This window comes from Vitis vinifera, chromosome 6, assembly GCF_030704535.1.
Source record: "Vitis vinifera cultivar Pinot Noir 40024 chromosome 6, ASM3070453v1".
Taxonomy (NCBI): Eukaryota; Viridiplantae; Streptophyta; class Magnoliopsida; order Vitales; family Vitaceae; genus Vitis; species Vitis vinifera.
The window spans coordinates 5,192,554-5,214,117 of record NC_081810.1 but is presented as its reverse complement, the minus strand read 5'-3'; the positions used below and the strand labels follow the sequence as shown (position 1 = coordinate 5,214,117).

The 21,564-nt window shown below is 33.4% G+C and overlaps 2 protein-coding genes across 4 annotated transcripts; one reads left to right on the top strand and one right to left on the bottom strand.

Moving 5' to 3' along the window:
• Nucleotides 1-1,834: 1,834 nt before the first annotated feature.
• LOC100265672 (uncharacterized) lies at nt 1,835-6,307 on the bottom strand. Of its 3 annotated transcripts, XM_010652748.3 has the most exons (3): nt 5,771-6,307; nt 2,913-3,031; nt 1,835-2,199 (listed from the first exon to the last, which is right to left on the bottom strand). In XM_010652748.3, exons 1-2 carry the CDS (start codon nt 6,250-6,252, stop codon nt 2,929-2,931), a joined length of 585 nt encoding a protein of 194 aa, XP_010651050.1. In that variant the 5' UTR covers nt 6,253-6,307; the 3' UTR covers nt 1,835-2,199; nt 2,913-2,928. The 3 variants fall into 3 exon arrangements, with proteins under 3 accessions (XP_010651050.1, XP_002281389.1, XP_010651051.1); XM_002281353.4 differs by lacking the exon at nt 2,913-3,031 and having other exon boundaries at nt 5,771-6,303; XM_010652749.3 differs by lacking the exons at nt 1,835-2,199; nt 2,913-3,031 and adding an exon at nt 3,038-5,190 and having other exon boundaries at nt 5,771-6,306.
• Nucleotides 6,308-11,305: 4,998 nt separating this feature from the next.
• On the top strand, nt 11,306-21,339 carry LOC100243217 (ras-related protein RABE1c). The gene is made up of 9 exons (XM_002284329.5): nt 11,306-11,609; nt 11,758-11,853; nt 18,787-18,859; nt 18,953-19,053; nt 20,056-20,121; nt 20,367-20,464; nt 20,728-20,790; nt 20,870-20,962; nt 21,069-21,339. Exons 2-9 carry the CDS (start codon nt 11,781-11,783, stop codon nt 21,150-21,152), a joined length of 651 nt encoding a protein of 216 aa, XP_002284365.1. The 5' UTR covers nt 11,306-11,609; nt 11,758-11,780; the 3' UTR covers nt 21,153-21,339.
• Nucleotides 21,340-21,564: the final 225 nt, after the last annotated feature.

Below are 21,564 nucleotides of genomic sequence, written 5' to 3'. Positions count from 1 at the left end.
ATCAGTCGATTGATACCCTAATCAGCTGAGCAAGTTGGCTAGTGTCTGGATCGATTCACCATTTTTTGGCCCGAAAACCTATCTTTTTATAGTATTTTTTCTTCTAGCACTTAGACAAGGTTTTTAGGTAAAATAATATGTCAATTTTGAAACGTTTTGCCTAAGATTCATTTGAGATAACTTGGATTTTGATGAAAATGTAACTTTAATGCATAAACCGAGTTTCCAAATATGCATAAAATGATATGAAAATCCTAAGTACACCCATGCATTCATCTTACATATATTTCCTATGATTAAAAGGTCTTTTAAAAGTCTTGATCTTGCATCTATTAGGTCATTGATGGATTTCAAATTAACACTTGAAATTTTTAATAATTCAAACCAATTAATAACTTAATCATGATTTGTTATCATTAAAACATGATTAAAAGAACCTTGGGCTAACAATAAGGTTTTAATTTATTTATTAAAGTATCGTTTAACTCTACTCAAAATCCTAATATTATAATTCTACAAATTGCAAATAAATAGGTTTCTAAATGTGTTTCATAAGCGACCTTTTTACCGCCTTAACTTTCATGGATCTAAAATTTATGTTTTTCATGTGTGAAAATAATAAAATACTTAGAATATATTCATCACATCATAAAATAATCGTCATCAATATCAACATAAATTATTATTCCTCATGTTTAGTCTAATGAAACCTGATTTTAAAGTTGTTTATTGTTCCAACCCAATTGGTGAGAAGAAATTGGGATTAGAGATTAATATAGTTAAGAAGGCTCTACCAATCAAGTGGTACCACATATATATTTTTTTGTTTCATTATTTCTACTCCATTTTTATTTGTATGCACTTATGCATCTTAGTTTTATTTGTTTTTATCCTTATTCAATTGCCTAAATCTCACAATACACATTCAATGTGTCAAAACTTTTGTTCATAGGTACCACTAGATTATCTTAACATTTTCCAATATTAAATTATATCACACAAGTTGAGGGTAAGAGGCTCAATAATGTCTAAAAAATACACGCCAGTGATGGTGGATTATTGTCTTATTCAAGATAAAGAACACCCATTGATTGTTACATTATAGTAGTTTATTTCCAAATAATTTTAGGATTTTTGAGTAACTAATAATTTAACATAATATTAGAGGTTTAACAGCCAAATTCCGGATATCAATAATTATTGAGTACAATTTGAAACACGATATAATATGAAAAAACCACTTAGTAATTCCTAGGTATAAAAAAACCGCCTAATAACTCTTTAGTGTCAAAAAACTATGAATGATGTATCAATTACAAATAATCCACTAAATATAGATATAAAAAGTAGCATACAAATTCACCTAACCGAATGTGCCTATTTCTCAAGACTTTTTGCGAGCTTAACCTAATACATCAATTGTCAACATATCACATATTCTCCTAGAAGGGGTCCAATTTGACATTGCTAGTTTGAATAATCCATGCCAAAACATTTTACATGCAGACATTTAGATGACATAATCAAATTAATCTGAAAACAAACTGGGTAGAAATAGTAATCCTGCAATGCTACTTGTTCATTCTCACATAAATTCAACAGATACATCCAGTTATAATGGCTGTTAAATATTACTCACCATGGATCTCATGATAGAACTTCGTTCCTTTCCACGAGAAAAACAGAAGTAATCCTCTCTGATAATTCTATGTTTCCTCAAAAAACAGATGAAAAGAAGTAAAACTACTTGGATCAGACCCAGTAGAGATTTTCTTTCCACCCATAACAACGGAAAAGAAATAAAACTACTTGAGCTCAAACAAAATGGAGACTATGATGCAATCAGCATGTAGAGCATTGATAATATAACAGTAGGCAGACAAAGGGATAATAATAGTATCTAAAATAGTTATCCTTTTCCTGTTCCAAGAAAGTAACTTAACACTCAAGATACAGGTGAGAAAAAGAATTTGAAGTTTATTGAAGATGACACTCTTTTATCTTTCATTTCTATAATAACCGGTGCTGATACATGTACTCTGCAATTCATTGGCTGCAAAATAAGCCAAATTAAAAGTTATTTTCAATCCCAGAAAAATTCCTCACATGAACAGAGGCATATAACCATCTATGTTTAGAACAAAAGCCACAATCAGAAGGTCCAGATCCCATGTGTTCTCACATATCAGGTTCTAAGACCTGCCAATTAAGAAAAACAATAAAATAATTAGTTTCCAAATAAATAAATAAAAGCTTTCAAGATTGCATCATAATGAGCCATGCAGATAACAAACAAAGGAAGTACAAACATGTCAGCTGTTCAAAGCTAATGGATGACGTGAGGCAATTAAAGATTACATGGAGCAGTTATACAGCAGTCCATTACATGATATTAACTTGGAAAAATGACAGGATGTACAATATCGACAGAGAATAATGTCTCAAGGGCCACAGAATCCATATAGGCAATAGCAGATGGTTTTGATACAAACAACCCTTTAGATGTCACAAGATGGTAGCCATGCCCCGTTAAAGCATAGAGTATGCATGCATACCTGTGTATGTGTGTGTTTGAATAGATTATGAGAAATAAAGATTTATATTACCAAATTTTTTTTAATGAAATTGGTAAATAATGAAAAATAGCAGTTGTACATACTATGTTGGTAAATACAGAATCCAGCGTTAGGGCCGAAAAAAAAGCCCTGCATCGAAGTTAAATCAATCCCAAGAGTATTGAATAATGGAATCAAACAAAGATTGTGCATGTCGTTGTGTATCTCTGTCAAAGAAGAAACCTTGTAGATAGTGGATATACTGATCTGGTGGACTTTCCTAAATCAGCAAAGCAGCAAAAGGGCAGAAACCTAGTGATACAGAATATAGAATGATGACAAGGCAAGACGACATACTGGATATACTGATCTGCTAGAATTTCCTAAAATCTCCTGCTTCTAGATTGCAAAATGATCCAGTTTTGGTTGCAAAAGCAGTGCGTTCTGGCAAGTCATCATGGAATCCCACGGCCATCCTAATATTATCAATTAGGAAACACACCATCATTACTGAGCTTGGATCGTGATTGAACCAAAGTAATAAGATAAGACTTCAAGGAACCTTACCATCAAGTTAATTATTGATAATATTTAGCCAATGGCAAACCAGTGAACTTTTACTAAAGAATGCCACTTAAATTAAAATCAACCTAAATATATGTTAACAAGTGATAAAGCTACAAAGTTCGGTAGAAAGTATTTAGGGAACTCAAAACAAGCCGGCTTAAGGCTTTTCATGGGATAACTTATAAGCTCTTGTACCAGCTTCTTTAGTAGCTCAAAGACTTGATCCAAGAAACTATTGGCTTCTTAGGCAACATTTTTTAAAACAGTTCTAAAAAATTAATTTTTGAGAACAGTTCTTAAAAAGATTTCTCAATTGCTTTGAAGAACAAAAATTCCCTTTAGAAACTCTCTGAAAGCCCTGCACATTTACATAAAATGCAAAAGTTTCCAGCCTACTCTCCATTTTCTAATTGTTTCTCAAAACACTTCAAAAAAAAAAACAACTGAAAAATACTAAATTGGTTCTAAAAAATTAGGGTATTTTCTGAACAAATTCTTAAAAGATTGTTTTCAATCCAAAATTTGCCAACATGTATTTGAAGTTGGAAAACTATTTTTTGTTCTAAATAACAGAAATTTGTTTTTAAGAACAATTTTCAAATGGGCCCTATGACTTCCCTTTCCCTCTCTTTGCTATATAGCATACAAATCTAATTAGCACACAAATCTAATTAATGGTGGATCATAGTGCCCACATCTCGTTGGAGGTTGTAAAATTTGACACTTATCTATTTGAAACCTACCAACATGGTGGACTAAAGGAAATTTTCTTGTAATAAGACATCCTGTACAATGCTTCATTTAGCATCATCACTTAGTGATCAGTTTTCCAAGTTTTCAAGTGTAATTAAGAAATGGTCCAAATCACTCATAGTTCTAAAAGACACAAAGTGCACACAAGGCACAAACTTCCCTTGGGGCCTAGGTACAAGGCGTAACCCAATGTGGGTATGAAGCCAAGCACAATCTAGTGTGCATGTCAATTTTATAAAATATTACAAATATCATCAAACATGATGCAAAATTGAATCATAGCCACAAATAATAAGAAGAAGAAGAAGAAAAAGAAGGAGAAAAAGATTTCTAGCATTCAAAAAATTAATGTAATTATATAAAATTGCAGTGTGCTGTAGAACAGAAGTGTAAAAAGGAAAACAAATAGATGATTCAATGCATCTCTCCAATAGAGAAGGTGCTACAAATAGGATTTCACTGTACTTGGGCCTAGGCATGCCTTTAACAACAAAAGAATCACCATGTGTTTCTTTTAGAAAGAACAGTTGAATAATAAAGTATAATCTAAAGTATTGGAAACACATTGTTAGGAACATTAAAGAGTGGTGAATTTGAATGCAGGGAAAGATATGGACACATGAAGGAAATCCATCGCTTTAAATTGGATGAGTGAAAATGGGGACAGTTTGGTTCATAAATAGAGAAAAAACGAGAAAAAAGAAGCAATGGATGATTGGACAAAAATATTATTCTTTGTAATATTGCAATCCGATTGCAACAAGATTGTTTACAAATACAAACAAGACACTCAATGAGTGAAAGAGCAAAAAAATTAATGAAGAAGATGAATGGTTGGATCCAAACATATAGAGAAATTTTTGTTGTTGAATGATTGTGGAAGTTCATCCATTTGGAAGTGAAGTTTCACTAGGGTAACGACTCCAATAGCAATAAATGAAGCCAGTTGAAACCATAATTCCAGTTATAACTTGAGAAAATGTTTCACACCAAATCTACATTTCCCATTTCAAATATTTGACATCCCTAAGTGGCTAAGGAGATGTCCATCAAAATCCAACTCATCCAATATAAGTTTATAGCCTTCCACCTAGAGTAGTTAAAATTCTCAGAACACATTTGTATGAACCATTGATAGAAAGAACAAAAGCCTCAATCACCCACTGAAGAGTAATTAAATTTGAGGACAAAAATTGCAAAAGTACAATGCAATAGCTAAAGGACTTGCCACAATGAATTCGTTTCAGATCAAATTTCTTGAAATGGCTCTTTCTATCACATCTCATTATGCAAAATATGGCTATATTGCATTGATCTGCAAAAAATAAAAACAATAACAATAGTCTGCATATCTAAATATCATGGGCTCAATCTATTTCAATGATTAAACTTCTAAAAATACTCCCACAAAAACAAAAAAAAAAGGGGGCACACTATGAGAATTCCCATCTAATCACAAACAAAAATGTCTAGAAATCTTATTACTACCCTATGATAATGGGCAACGACTATAAAAGAAAAAACTAAATTCAAGCGCATGTCTAAATATCATGGGCTTAACCTATATGAATGATGAAACCTCTAAAGATACTAAAAGATGAAAACCCCCATGAAATCACAGATAAAAAAATGTTTCATAAATCACATTATCATCAAATGGTAATGAGTTATGACTAGAAATAAAAAAACTTAAATTCAATAACATTGTTCTCATGCAAAATCATAATTCTCCCAGTTGCAGAGCTTATTAGCATCCACAACCCACAAAATAATGTAAATCCCCAACAATAATTTCCTCAATTAACCTTTCAAAGCATCAACTGATTCATTCAAATCAATAAATAAAATAAAAAAAAATAAAAATAAAACCAAGAACAAAGAATCAAAAGAAATACCCATCTGAGGTGGTGAAATTCATGTTCCTGCACAAAATTCCACCGTCCATCGAATTAATCCCACCAATCAACTCTCTCAACCCCAGACCCACATCTCCCTTCTCGTCGCTCTCATCCGAAAACACCCTCCTCGTCATTCTCTCAAAGTAGTTCCCATACACATAATCCTGAGTGTACCCATGCTCTCCATTGTACGACATTATATGCCCATGCCACTCCCACACTCGGCACTCCGACTCTGCCTCGTCCTGAAACGACACGCAAATGTAGTGCTCGCCAATGGGGATGGCTTCACCGGAGTTGGGCTTCAGAGTCTGGGCCTTGCCCCTCGTGATTGCCTCGATAATCGCCTTCTCGATCTTGGCTTCTTCAATGGCGATTTGCCCAGTGTTGTCGATGGGGTTGTGCTTTGGGATTTGAGATGGAAGATGGTGTAACGGGCGCAGAGATTGGAGGAAGGTGGTAGTTCGGTCAGAACTCATATTTGGTTTGAATCCCTGCTCCAAAAATGGATTCTAATGGGTTTGTCTTCATTTTCTTTATTAGGTTTATATATAAGTCGGTTTGGAAAGCTAGTAAAACTTCAATAAACACTAAATTAGTTGTGGAAAAGGATACAATTTTTTAATCTTCAGTGTAGAATTGTCCATGAGTTTAAAAATAAATAAGGAATTTTTAGTATAGAAGAATAATTGCATGGACCCGAATTTTTCACGTGTTTTTCCTTTATTTATCTTTTCGTTAAACTTTTTCATAAGTTAGATTTCAACGTGCGAACCACGTCAGTCATTAAATAAGAATACAAGTGAAAAGTGCGGATTCATAAATTGACATTGATATTTTATTAGTTTATATATAAGTCAATATAAGAAAAAAAAAATTTAAAGAAATGTTTTGAGAATTTTGAAGGATTGTTTATAATTTATGGTTTATTTTTCTTTATTAACAAGTTTTTTTTTTGTATAAATAAGAAATGTTTAGTCTGAAATTAAGTTTTTAGGTTGCATTTAATACTAATTTCATATAGAGCTGCAGTATGGGATAATCCATTTAAAGATGTAATTTGGAAGTATAGGTTTGATGTAATCCCATGTTTGCACAAATTTTAATAATCATATTTAATATTAATTTTAGACTTGGATTATAATTTTTTATTCAAAAATTTATAAGTTGGGGTTATGCTATGTGCCTAAATTTAATATTTCTATAATATTTATAATTTATATTATCATATAATGATATCTATTTATATACTTTTAAAATAATTTTAGAAGAAATTATTCAATTTAATTATATTATATAATTTTTTTCAAAACTTTAATAGACTAGTTTTACTATTTTAGTATTATTTTGAAACGTGGTGTCAAATTAGCTATTTAATATAAATGTATAGATGTGGTTTCCATTTTTTTAAATAAAAAATAATAATAATTTTTATATAAAATATAATAACTTTTAAATATTTATATTAAAAATTTAATGGTTTTGAAAAGTTGATTAAAATTTATAATTTTTAATTACCTTGAATTTTAAAATATTTGAAAGTTATTTTTAAGGATAAAACAAAAGTTCATACTTTTTGTATGAAAGTTTCTATTTTTTGCATAAAATTTTATATCTAAAAAAAAAGTGTATTAAAAGAAAGGTTAAAAAAAAATATTTCTAGGTTGTTATATAGTCCATTTTAAAATAATCCAAATTTGACTCATATAAGACTATCAATTTTGCTAATGAGTGTAACGTGACTAAATATAGGTAAATTCGAATTTAATGAAATATCATAAATATAAAAAATATAGGTCCTTGTATTTTATGGAAATAGGGATGGAAATATAGAGATTTCAATGATAAATTTGAAAAAAAAAATTAAAATTAATCAAAATTTATAAAAATATTATAAAATTTTTAAAGAAAAAATAAAAGTGATAATATACACATTAAAATTGTTTTACTATAAAAAATGATAAATTTATATTTGATATAAAATAAAATGATTTATGTAATTATTTATTTGTTTATAAATGTTTATGACTTATTTATTAGTTTATATTTGTATACATTTGTTTAATTATAAATTTATTCATTATAAAAGTTATCATAATGTTTTTATATCATAAGATAGTTAAAATTTTATTTTTATATTTCATTGGTTTTGACAAAAAAACTTTAAATAACATACTTAGTATATATATCTAATATATGTGATTTAAAGTAGCTATGGACAACTTGCCTAGGTAGCGAGGGTTATGTTTTGCACATCCAATGTTCAAGCCTATATTTCGATATAATCTAATATCCTTTAAAAATATTGAAAAATCGATCAAACAATATTGGTAGGTAGGTAGAGAATATCTAAGGACGTAAGACAACTCTTTTTAAGGAACTTGGTAAAATAGTTCAGTAACTTCGGTCCAATCTAGTTTCCATGGTATATTGGTATCCATGGAGAATTGTTATGATAGACTTTAAGGTAATAAGTGTTACCGTTGTGTATTGAGGAGGATGGAAAAATTATTTATTTTTTTAAAAATAAAAATATATTTAAATTTATTTTTATTTTTGTTGCAACCACATGCTTCCCATGCTTTCTTCTTCTCAATACACTGGTTAATCATATACCATCTTTTTATTGTTTGTCAAAGTATTATATGCAATATATTTAGATTCTACATTGATGTGAAAAAATAAAATGGTATGGAGAAGTGATGTGGCAACATGCTCAGTTTAATAATTTGCAAACCCCTATTCCATGCTTAGCTTTAGATATACTTTATTTTAAGATTTTTGGTTCGGGAATTTTTGTCTTGCCACTGTTTTAAAAAACATTTTAAAAATATATTTAAAAATATTAAAAACATATTAAAAACATTTTAACTTTCAAAATAGAGTTTTATTCTATAAAAATAGAATAATTTTTAAAAACTATTTTTTAGAATCATTACCTAGAAGCCTAAGGTTTTATTCTCAACTCACTCTTATCATTTTTGATCAAAAAGATGATGTATTCATATAACAGGCATACAGATATAATCATAAAAGCAAAAACACAGATTCAACATAAACATAGCCACAACTAGTCAATACTACCTCTAAATGATCTCCTCTCCTATATCATGGGCATGCAGATAAAAAGAAATCAAAACAAACCAAAGCATCACTTTCCCACAAAAATAGATTTAACTGATGATGATGTTGATGCTTGAGCCACAACTAGTCAGTGTAGATGCATTGCCAAAGGATCTTTAGTTGCCCAACTGGTCAAAATTTATGTCATTTCTTCAGTGGCCCCGGGCGAAAGTCGAAGCTGTCCCCCTTGTCGTGTCCATCGATCTCGGCATCTCCGGCGGCAGGCCCCATCAAAGCTGGATACAGAGAGTGAAGAACTTGAAATCGAGGGGGAGAGCAGAGGGAATGAGGGAAAGGGGGGTGGGCTGGCTTTGAAGGAAAGAGTGGAGACTGGTGGGAAAGGATCTTCCAAGCATATGCTTGAAGCATTAACTCACTAGTCACTTCCCATTCTTTTTTTCATTTCTTTACTTAATTTTATGCTTATAATGGGATGTGGGATCTATCCAAAGTTGGATTCTTGTGATCGGATTCCCTGTGATTATTATTTTTTGCAGTACATGCAATTTAGCCCTTAATAGGTTCGTACAATTTGTACTGAACTTGCAAGCCATCCAACAAATTTTCTGACTTAAAAGTTCATTTCAGAGAATTTAGGCCTCTCTTGGAGCTTGGTGATTGGCTGTTTGCTGGCTGAACCCAGCCAGTAGGCTACTTACAAGTGGCTTGTCCATTTGTTTTGATCGTTACTGTTGGAATGGTTAGAGCCAATGGAGGACCAAATAATGGGCAACATGTCAGGGCCAGGGTCCAAATGGCTAAATGAGTATTATATCAGCAGAGACCAGGTGGAAGGTGAGGTGAATCAGCATCTACAATATTCTATATAAAATGGCTCAATCATGGTTCTTATTTTTAATTACAGGGTACTTGACAGCCATGTAATGGATTTTCCAATGGCCTTTCAATAATATCGTCATCCATGGTCTCCAATCATGATTCGTACAATAAGTGGATCCAGCTCTATTTTATTAGTAGATTGTTAGTCTTCTTATTTCTGCGTTAAGGATTGATGAATAGAAGAGCATTTAAGTTTTTAACATTTGAATGATAACAAATTATGTTTAATTCCCGGGATTATTAAGGAAATAAAGAAAAAGAAAACTAATTTTTTTTTCTTATTTGATTATATCACGAAAAATACGAAAGAAAATAAAATATAATTAAAATTAATAAGAAAATTATATATTTTTTAAAAATATGGAAGAGTTAGATATATAAAATAAATTTAAAGTAACATATGAAAAATAATTTAATGATTTTAAATTTTTTTTCTCACTTTTTGTTTACTTTTACTTTTTATATCTATTTTCTTTCTCTTATATTTTCCTTTAAAAATTTTAGGATCCAAACATGACCAAAAGAAAAAGAGTAATGATTTTGGGAAAATGCTTACCCCATGTGCGGACAACTCAATTCTTTCGTTTTTTTTTTTGTGCGATTATATTCTCTTTATCATTATATATTTGTTGTTTATTGATTACCCAATATCAATTATACTATCAATTGATGAATTGAGTTTTGACATTTTTATGTGAAAATCTATCGATATTTAATGCAAGAGGATTGAACATTTTGTAATATTTGACATCAAAATTATAATTTAGACAATACATCCTCTACTAATAACTTGACCATTATAATTTTTTTTTTTTGTTAATATCCTCCAACATTACATTTTTATTGGAAAATAATATAATATTATGGGGATATCTATGAAACAAAAACTTTATATTATTAAATATATGTAGATGAAATTTAGGTAGTAAAATAAGAATACAAATGAATGAAATCAAAATATAAAAGCGTAAATAGGTGACATGATCTCATTAATGATGTTTTATCCCCGAATAACAAATTCGTTGAATTACTCAACATGGCTTCTTGGAGTTGGTACGTTGGAAAAGGCAACGGACCATGCATTTTAAGACTCAATCAACAAAAACCCTGTCTCAGTCTACTTAGATTATGACAGAAGAATAAAAAATAAGAGGAGCAGAATGGACTCGAGTCATTCATTGGTCGAGAATAAGTATACTAAAGACAAGTAGTTTCCTTAGATTGAAAGCAAAATGAATTGGTCCGAACACTTGTGAGCACCTAACATTTTATTGCTATCTGTCTCAGACCATGTCCTAATTTTGAAATCATTGACATTTTGTAATTATTTTTGCTCCTGTCCCCGCCGTTGGATTAATTGACCATGTGCTACGTTTCACAATCTCAGGCCATGCTCCCGACCTTTTTACACTTGTGCGGGATTATACTGTAGGATTCCCACCATAGAAAAAGATTTTCCACGCAACCAATCATGTTGTGGGCGGTTCCGACTTGGTTGAAACGACATCGTTTTGCGCCTTCTGACAGTTGTAATATGAGGTCGATGCGTAGGACGCCAGCGCACAGGAACCAAGCCTGGACCCAACTTCAATTCACACGACGCGAGAACAGTTTATATACTCCAAGGCCCAGATTCTTCACCAGTGTACTGGCGACACGTGGTTATTTCGGCAACATCGTCTTCGCTGGTCTGATTTTATTGGCTGGAGCCGTGTACACCCAATTCACAGAGAAGTTGCTAGTTTGCGCAGGGGGGACAAGCGGCGCACGCTAAAAAAGGGGGTGTGGGAGCAATCATAGTGCGCATCTTAGCCTCCATAGTCGGAGCCTGCACGTCGGACCTGAACCGATCAATCCAAGTCGTCTCCATTCGGTAAAAAGCTTCATCTCTCTCTCTCTCCCTCTCCCTCTCGATTCCTCCATGTTGGGTCACCGTTGAAGTTTCGGAGAGTTTCTCTCTCTCTCTCTCTCTCTCTCTCTCTAACTTTCTGCCGATTTGTGATTTGGTTTTTAAATTTTAGGGTTTGTTAATATATATTGATCGATGGCTGCTCCACCAGCAAGGGCTAGAGCCGATTATGATTATCTAATAAAGCTTCTTCTGATCGGAGACAGCGGTACGTGGCTAGACTGGAAGCCATTTTCACGCATTTTGTTTTTCTTTTTGTTTCTCTTATTATCTCGAGAACCAAACGGGGATAAAATGTTCAGATCGCTATTTAAATTTGGAATTTTTTTTATTTTTTATTTTCTGGACATTGGTTGTTGTTTGGTGAGGATTAGATGAATTTAGGATCGGGGAAGATTTGATTATTGTTGGGTTTGGTTCAGACTTCAGAGCTGGCTGTGTGGTGTCTTTGCGGATCTAGTTTGGTTGACTGTTCAAATTTTCTTCACCTAATTTTTGAGGTTTTTGGGTCAAAGAGCTTTGAACGTATTGGGATTCTTGATTGTTTGACCTCATTCGGTGTTTGATGCTGAATTTCTTGATTGCCTTTGGTTACCTATTTTTGCCTTGTAGAACAACGAGTTCTGAAATGTTGGGTTTTTTATTTTTATTTTTTTTGTTTATCTGGTATGCGTCATATGTTTCTAATTGGCATGAAACTTTATGGGCTTTATTCCTTCTTTACACTAAAACCATAGTGTGTTATTTACTGACTATGATTGAACGAAAATTTCATTTTTTCCCCTAATTTTTGATAAGTTGAACAATTAATTTGTTTTAAACTTTTTGGTCGAGCGAGATGTGGCTGGATGGTTATAAGTTTAGTAGATCGAGTAAGGGAGGTTGGGTCTCAAAGTGAAACAGAGTTTGGCTTAAATGATTGTTTTGGCCTTTGGAAGTCTTCTATGGAAACTTCATTTTGTGTTTATTTTGAGTTGGGGTCATAGTCACTGATCTATTCGAGTCTGAGGTCCTGGCATGATTCTTTTCACCTGCCTGGGGTCCCAGGGATTGGTCATTTTCTTCAGAGGCATCGACTTCATGTGCAAGCTTCATTTAGTTCTAATACTTTGGCCCTTCAGTGAATGATATAATACATATGTTTGTTTGGTACTGAAGAAGAATTCCATAACGGAGTAAGAGAAACTATCATGTAACAGAGTGTGATGGTGTTCAACCATGTTTGACATCATTTGCATCCTTTTAGGGGATGTTGCATTGGAGTTTTAGGTTGGGCCATCCTAGGCTATGGGTTAGAGCCAAGGTTCTATTAGCAAAATACTAAAGAAGAAAATCAACAAGGATGATGGGGGTGCTCTCATTCCTCCATCCTCTCTTCCCCAACTTCATTTGGTGCAGCTTTTTGGAAGTTAGAAGTGCTTCCTGGCTGTTAAGATGCTCGAGTAAGCATTTTAGACTTATCGAAAGCACAGGTTGCAGTTGGATGTTCATGCTAACACATTAGTCTGTGTACTTCATTGAATGCATTCATTTCTAGAAATCCTTGTAGGTTTCTAGAAATCCTAGGGCAAGAGTCCTTTTTATCAATTGGTTAGGTTGCCATTAAGAAGAGGATTTTTGTGTTTTTTCTTTGGTGCACACTTGTATGCTTCCTGTGTACTTGGTGTAGCCTTTTTTTTGGCTCTTTAACATATCTTTTGCTCTTTTGCCTATCAACAAAAAAATAAAAAATAAAAAAATCAAGGGAAGAAGTTTGAGATTTATCGTAATTGGAATACATTTTTAACTAGCTGTTTGCTAATTGGATGTTATTTTTCATAGGTTCAATTGTTTGACTATTTTTAAAAAAAAAAACTTATTTGGCACTGTTTTGGTGATATTAGGTTGAGATCCTATGGTAAACTAATCTCAAACTTTGTCAAAAGTTGGGTCTTAAAGCTGACCCCAAATACCTCGGATGGGCCTTGCTAGTTCTGGTTCTAGTTCCAGTTCTAGTATTTTCATTTTTTACTTTTTTATTTTTTATTTTTTTGTTTGTGTTGTTTTTTTCTTTTTCTGGTATGTGTGTGCACATGTGTATATATGGGTGTTTCTTAAATCCTATCTGCCCAAAGAAAGATACTTTAGTGGGAAACCCGTCCACTATCCCTCCTTCCTAGCAAATTTATTCCCCTATTCCTGCTAACATCTTATATAGTAAGACTTAGCTGAAAACTCTGCTCTTTTCACTTTGTCCCTTCTCATACCATGTGTCCTTTGCTCTGACCCTAGCACCATAGATCTTTCCCAGTCGCTCATCAGCCAACTCTAGCTTCCAAACTTGAAATTGCTTAATGAAACTAGGACTCCAGAAAGAGTTATGGTCAACCCTGCCCTTACACCCCATTACCAGGCCTCCTTATTTGTAGCAGTAACCAAAAGGTTCAAGAAGGACTCTATTTATGGTCCTTTATACACACCACACACCCAACAAGAATCCGACCTCATTCACTTATCTTGAACAGTGCTGACTGTTTCCCCAATCTGGCTTCCCAATTATATTTCTCCCCATAAGAGCCTCTCACCTCTTTAGTAACTCAGCCCCTTCCCTTCCAACATACCCTCATCTTGACCTGAGAGAGGAACCCCAAAATGGTCTTCGTCACCAGAACGAACAAATAAAGAGAATGGAGATCTCCTTGCCTGATATCCCTTGAGCTGTTGAGAAGTTCTGTTAGAGTCCCTTGACGAGAATAGAAAACTAGGCTGAAGATTCACAATCCAATATGCATTTCCTCTATCTATTCTCAAAACCTGGCCTCCTCAAAAGAAAAATAAGAAAACTCCAGATTGTATCTGTTGGAGAACAAAAAAAATGCAAAACTCCAGATTGGATGATTTTACACCCTATGTCCAACTTGGAAATCAGTCCAGACATAATATTTAATTTATAGTTCATACTTCATTCCAATAAAGGCTTGTATCTAAGATTTGTTCTCCCTCCACAAAAGCACACTGCAGCCCTAGCATTTATTTAGAAGACACCAGCACCCCTAACAACTTCCACCAATCTGTTGGAGCTGAAATCCCTGAGCTCTTCTGGGCTTCCTTTCTTTGGGACGAGAGCAATAAAAATAAGATTCAGATTTCTTTCAAATATGCTTTTACTTTATCGTTCAAACCCTTAACATGCTAAAAAAACCCTACTTTCCTTAACCTAATCCTTCCTAGATTCTTTGTATTCCATCTCTTCAATTCCTTTTTCAAAGTTATCAGCTTCTTGGCTGGTATGAACTTAGAAGACACCATGATGGGGAACATTGTTGGGAATATCCTTTGAAGACTTATAGAGAGGGGGAAAAGTTTATTCCAATACCCAAACCTTAATTTATGACACCAATGATGATTTAAGTTCCTTTTAAGACTTACCATGGTTAATTTAGGTTAAGTTGAATATTCTGTTTAGCTTCCATTTAGGTTGTAGTTTCTTTTTTTCTTTTTTTTCAAATTTTTATTTCTTTGAGTCTTCTTGTTATATTGGTTAAGTTTTAATTCCTTTTAAGTCATGTTTGGCTCTCGGAAAATTTGAGGAAAAGTAGAAGGAAAGAAAAAATGAAGAAAAATAAAAAATATATTTAAAGTCAATAAATTGTTTTTATATGGTACTTCAAACTCATTTCACTTATTTTAACTCTTCTACATAAAGATTAAATAATTTGAGAATGCATAATTTAATTTTTTTTTAATTATATTTAATTTTCCTTCATATTGTCCATAGTAAGACTAAACATTAGAAAATCATTTTCATTAACATTTATTTTCTTTTCTTAGTATTTTCCTAGAAACAAATAGCATTAGTTTTTAAGTAATATATATTTTTTCATATATATATATATATTCCTATCCTTATGAGGAAGGTAAGAAATTACGGAAGTTCATAAGAGCATATATATACCAATGTGACTATATCATCCTTTAAGGTGGAGAACTGAAATTTTAATAAATTTCAACATTTATTATATTTGCTTTGAGGGTATGCTTGTCTTCTAATTGTGATCATTTAATAATCTTGGGTGTGATTGCCTTATTCATAAATGTGATTGTTCAAGAATTTTGGGTTTAATTGCCTAGGAGCCTTGCTGCAATTGCCAAGATTCTATTTTCTCTTCTTCACCTAAGTGAAATTGCTTAGAAAACCTAGATGTAATCTATGTTTTAAAAGCTATTGAGACTTATGCCTCAAGGCTCACCTCAAGGAAAGGCTCTACAAATTAGTCTTGAGGCTATAACCTCAGTTAGGGTAATTGAGGCTTATAACTTTGAGGCCTAAGCCTCAAATATCCAAAGGATTTTTGGCCTTTGTTTTGTGGGCTTTTGGTATATATTTTATAAGAGGCTCAAGTCTCAATATTTTATAAGTTTTAATGGGTTCTATCATCTATGTTTTTGTAGACTTTTGATATAGATTTCATGAATTTTGTATTGGGTCCCTACTTGATTAAAGCTTTTACAAAATAAGGGTTTACTTAACTTTTAAATGGAAGGTAAAAAGAGAGATCGAGAAGAATAAGAGAATTGTTGATTGTCTTAGTGGTTGATCTCATATATAATCTAATTATTGATAGATAAAAAAAGATATCATTACAATTGACTGATGAAGAAAAAGAGGGATGGGTGCTCATTAACACCAGTGGGGAGGATAATATAGCAATTGGATATGGTTATATTCCTTAAATGATCCTAATGGTAGTAACAGTATTATTGAAATTATTTGGTAAAACCATGAAAGAACGCTAAATTTTATGAAAGAAAAATGAACTAAATTAGAACTATTAATAATGAAAAATAAACCATGAGCTAAATTTTATAAGAGAAAAATAAACTGAATTATAACTATTAACAATGAAAAATAATTAATTTTATCATTATGAAGTTTGTCTTTTTATTATTCAATTTTATTGTAATTTTCTGAGTTTATTTTATTTTATTTTATAATATTTATTTATTTATTTAAGTTAAGACTAACACCTCATTCTGCCTCGAGGCTTATGCTTTGCCTCATTTATGCAAAATGCTTCAAGACCGCCTTTAGCTTTTTGAAACATTGGATGTAATTATCTGGGAGGCTCAAAATGTGATTGCCAAAGATACTCTTTTCTTTCATTTTCTTTTATCTTCTTTAATCTCTTATTTCATTATTAAAAATAATATATATATATATATATATATATATATATGTATGTATGTATGTATGTATGCATGCATAACAAACAAACTTATATAGTGCTGGAACTTTTACACTATGGCATTACTGTACTAGCAAGCCTCCCATTACACTCTTATAACTTCCTCTACTAACTCCTCTTCTCTAGCTACATGTTTGCAAGGCTGAAAGTCTTTTTGGGTGTGTCTTTTGATGCTCGGTGTATACTTCGGTGTTCTGTTTGACCCAAAAACCTTTACTTTTGTGTGCTGGATTTTGGCTGTTTGCAAGGCTGAAAGGGTTTTTGCCTACTGCCATACCACCCAACAAGAAATAATGGGCCTATTACCTGATAAAACCAGGAAAAAGTTGTTCTAATTGATATTTAAGAAGTGCTCTCCCACATAAGAGACTAAAAATTTGTCTAAACGCTGCAAATGGAAACTCATCATTATTGGACCAAGTGAAGATGCCTTCTCAAGGAGAAGGTCCTACAAATTGTGTCTCTCAATAAAGTTGGGAACCTCCTCTTAGAGGAAGAAGTTCTTCCAAGAGACCTTGAGGTTCGACTCAAGTGGCAAAGGGCTACAGTGGGAATGTGGGAGGTTTTGGGTTCAAATCCCATTTGGGGGAAGGGGGGTGGGTGGTGGAAGGGGAGAAAGATGAGAAGTGTTACATATGGAAAAAGGAGTTGCTCTTTTAAGTCTATTTGAAAAAGCAAGACAAAAACAATTTTTTTTTTAAAAAATAAACGAACTCCCACTCTACCTGCCATCTTCCTGCATATCCCTCACAATGTCCTTATCACATCCATCTTAATCTCCTGTAAGCAAAAAGCATGAGACCTTCACCCTTTCAGCATAGGTTGTATCCTTCCCTGTGAAACTTACAGATGCAAAGAAAGTGTTGAGCTTCATGCCAGCTCCAGAAGATCTCTCCCCCTTATGTTTTTTTCTTTTTTACCGTCTCCCTTTTGAATAATTTGTTGAAGAGGACATTTCTTAAGTTCAGTCATCCATCTAGAACATCCCTCCATTCTCATGAAAATACTTTTGAGAACAGGAGTTATAGGGATGTATGTAAGAAAAATGCATATTACTAATTACAAATATGTACTCATTGTGTAACTTATAAGGTTTGAGCACTGTAATATAAGGTGATTTATGACATCTGATGGTGGCATGCCAACTCAGAACATTTGTTTTAAAGATTATAGACTCAAGGCAACAAGGATTATTTGTGAATTGGTTAAACTTTGTTTTATTGGGGTTCGCTTTACATGGTTCTGTTTTTCTTAAAATATGTTGCTTATATATGATTGATCGAATTTTGAGATTGAGGAGGAACTTTGAGCTGGAGAGTGTATGATCTGTTAATCACTTTGCAATTGCACTGCTTCTAATAATTTGGAAGCCACATTATTTTACACATGCAATTAGGTGATTGGAAACAACCATGCTGGGTCGACATATATTTCTTTTTTATTCTTAGATTGTGAGATTGAATGACCTAATGAAGAAATAATAAAGGTAGATTATTATGGAAAATCATTTTTTTTTGTTTTTTTTGTTTTTGTCTTCCTCTTTCTCTTTTGCCCCTTTAACCTTGGCTTCTGGTATAGCGGGATCTGAAAATTAATGCATGAGGTTCAATCTGGTCCAGAAGTTTCAAGTATGATTGATGAATATTCTTACTTGAATGCTTGGGCATGGTAACAATCTATTATCAAACTCTTAGTGGAAGAGTATATAAGCAAACTTTAGCTCCTCCATGATGCATATCGGCAAGTTCTAGTTATGGATTTATGATACCCATAAGCAGAATTGATTGACCTGGACTTTTTCAACCTTTTGCAAATATTCTTTCTCTTTAAGCAAAGCTGGGAATCTAAAGCCTTTGATTTAATGAAAACCCAAGATTGCTGTATGGATTAAAGTGTTTCTTGCCATTACATTGCAGGTGTAGGTAAGAGTTGCCTTCTTTTGCGTTTTTCAGATGGGTCCTTCACCACTAGTTTTATCACCACTATTGGGTATGTTTTCTCCAAGTTTCAGTGAAGAAGTGCACTACTAAACTTTATCCCTCCAAAAATTGCTTCTAAAGTCACAATTTCGAACTTATGCAGTATTGATTTTAAGATAAGAACCATTGAACTTGATGGCAAACGGATCAAGCTCCAAATCTGGGATACTGCTGGTCAGGAGCGGTTCCGTACAATCACAACAGGTAGGTTCTCTTATCTTGATGGAATCTGGTTTAATTTTGATAACTGCTTGATGCAGTAGTGAAAGCCATCTTCCCAGCTTGTGGTTGGTTGTATGTCGCTATGTAGAAGAATAAATTGATGGATTGTTTCTGAATGTTGTATTGTCCACCTTAGGAGATCCTCCAGGCTGAAAACCAACTTTTTAAACAACTCTAATATCTTATGCATTTCACTCCAAATGTCGAGAAAAATTGTTGGACGTTCTTGAACTGGGAAGTGTACCAAGCAGAATGAAGTGATGAAGGAGGAAAATTGACTTGTTTTTGGTTTTTGGGAGGGGTGGGACAAGTAAAGTAACTGGAGAGGAAGGTTAAGAGTTGAGTGTGGCAGTAATGGGCATCTCCAATACCTTTTAGCAATGGAGAGGAACAATTCCCACACTGGGAACAGCTTGGAAACATAATACCCTAGCATAAAAGTTGGCTTGGAAGCAAAGGCACTAGGAGATGATGCAGAGGTGTGACATCTGGGCATCACATGGTATCACAAATTGTTGTTAGATTGTTTTAATGTTAGTCTTTTGAAACTTTCCAGAGACTCTCCAACAATGGCAGGAGGTTTCATTTAATAATTGTAGCATCAGTCCTTGTGGCACCACATTCATGCTCCATAGTGCACAGGAAATATGCAACCTACAATCTTATCATGAAGTGTGCTAGATCAAGTTGTTGGAATAATCCTGTTGGATGATATATTGAACATGAAGTCTTTTGGGTTGGGCTCTATCAGAGTGTCAAATGCTAAGTGATTTTTACATGATTACTGTGGCAAGCATGTTGGAATGTGTGATGGTAGGCAAGTGAGTCAGTGCTTCCTTGTAGTGGTTCTCCTCCAACCAATTGCATTCTATGTTGTGTTCTGCTTCTATGATGTTTGATTACTTATATTTTCTCTAGTTTGAATCTAGATCACATATTTGCCCACATGTAACTTCTTTCCTCCCTTCCCTTTAATTTTGGCAGCCTACTATCGTGGAGCCATGGGTATTTTGCTGGTGTATGATGTAACCGATGAATCATCTTTCAACAGTACGTTTCCTTCTCACTTCCATCAGTTGAAATTCGGGAAGCTGTACATATTTCTAAAGGACTATGTGTCCACCTATTTGATCCTCTGAAATTCTACTGCTTACTGTCTTTCCCACTATTTATGCATATTGTTTAAGGTGCTTTTTCTGAAGTGGATGGTTGAGAAACCACATTGGTTTTCAAAACTATTGGATATTTTGATTTCTGTATTGATTTTTATAAAACTTGCTTCTTACAATTTTCAGATATTAGGAACTGGATTCGAAACATTGAGCAACATGCTTCTGACAATGTTAACAAGATACTGGTAGGGAACAAGGCTGACATGGATGAAAGCAAAAGGGTATGTTCTGGTGTCAGTTTTCCCATCATGAAGTAACATTTTAGTTTATTTGTCACATTTGATATACATTATTAAGTTTGCTGGTCAATCCTACATACTGGCTTTGGAGGGTAAAGTTTATTTTTGCTTGGCATTGGGAAGAAAACGTTAATGCTTCTTTGTTGAACCAACAACTTCTCCATTTCCCGCTCCCTCTTTTGCACGCATATAGATCAGTGTTTTTCACCATTTTTGATCGTATCCTTTTGATAAACCCTCTTCAGGCGGTGCCTACCTCCAAGGGCCAAGCACTTGCTGATGAGTATGGCATCAAATTCTTTGAAACTGTAAGTAGAGCTTGTAGAAACATTTCTATTTCATGATTGTTGATACAATGTGTATGCTGAAAGATCTTGTGTACGGCAGAGTGCAAAGACGAATCTAAATGTGGAAGAAGTTTTCTTTTCAATTGCAAGGGATATAAAGCAGAGGCTTGCGGACACTGACTCCAGGGCAGAGGTATTTGGTTCTGAATGAAAGTGAAGATAAAAGAGATAAAACTAAGTAATTGGACCTCTTAATTTTCAAGTATGGAGAACTTACTTCTTTGGTTCTACTTGTGCAGCCCACAGCAATTCGGATTAATCAACCAGACCAGGCATCCGGGGTTGGTCAAACTGCCCAAAAATCGGCTTGCTGTGGTTCTTAAAGAGGTAAGATACTGCTGAATTGGTGCCTGAAGCAGCATGTTATCTTGGAAATCAAAAAGAAGAAAACTAATTCTGATGACGATATAATGGTTGCTTGTAATTTTTTGCTTATTGTGATTCTTTTCAAACTTGCTTTAGCGTGTGAAAGGTAGTTTCTTATTATTTGAGAAATTTATTTTGCTGCAAGCCCAGTTCCTATGTTTTTCCTTTCTTTCTTGCTCTTTTTTTCCCTCTTTCATTTAGCACTAATATGGTTAATCTCTCCTTGTAGAGGGTACATGGCAAATTTGATTGTCTAATTAAAGAATGTGACCAAATATCTCTGTTTTTTTTTTTTTCCCAAAACAAATGGGAAAATACGGTCACATTCTTCTTTGGTGCAAATGGTTGAGGGTATCTGTGATGGGAAAC

What these genes read in the sequence shown, in the direction of transcription:
- LOC100265672 (XM_010652748.3), bottom strand. Translation starts at nt 6,252, where the DNA reads ATGAGTTCTGACCGAACTACCACCTTCCTCCAATCTCTGCGCCCGTTA. An exon ending in AATTTCACCACCTCAGATGG is followed by an intron (nt 3,032 to 5,770) that starts GTATTTCTTTTG and finishes TGATAATATTAG; the next exon opens with GATGGCCGTGGGATTCCATG.
- LOC100243217 (XM_002284329.5), top strand. Translation starts at nt 11,781, where the DNA reads ATGGCTGCTCCACCAGCAAGGGCTAGAGCCGATTATGATTATCTAATA. An exon ending in AGTTTTATCACCACTATTGG is followed by an intron (nt 18,860 to 18,952) that starts GTATGTTTTCTC and finishes GAACTTATGCAG; the next exon opens with TATTGATTTTAAGATAAGAA. An exon ending in CGATGAATCATCTTTCAACA is followed by an intron (nt 20,122 to 20,366) that starts GTACGTTTCCTT and finishes TACAATTTTCAG; the next exon opens with ATATTAGGAACTGGATTCGA.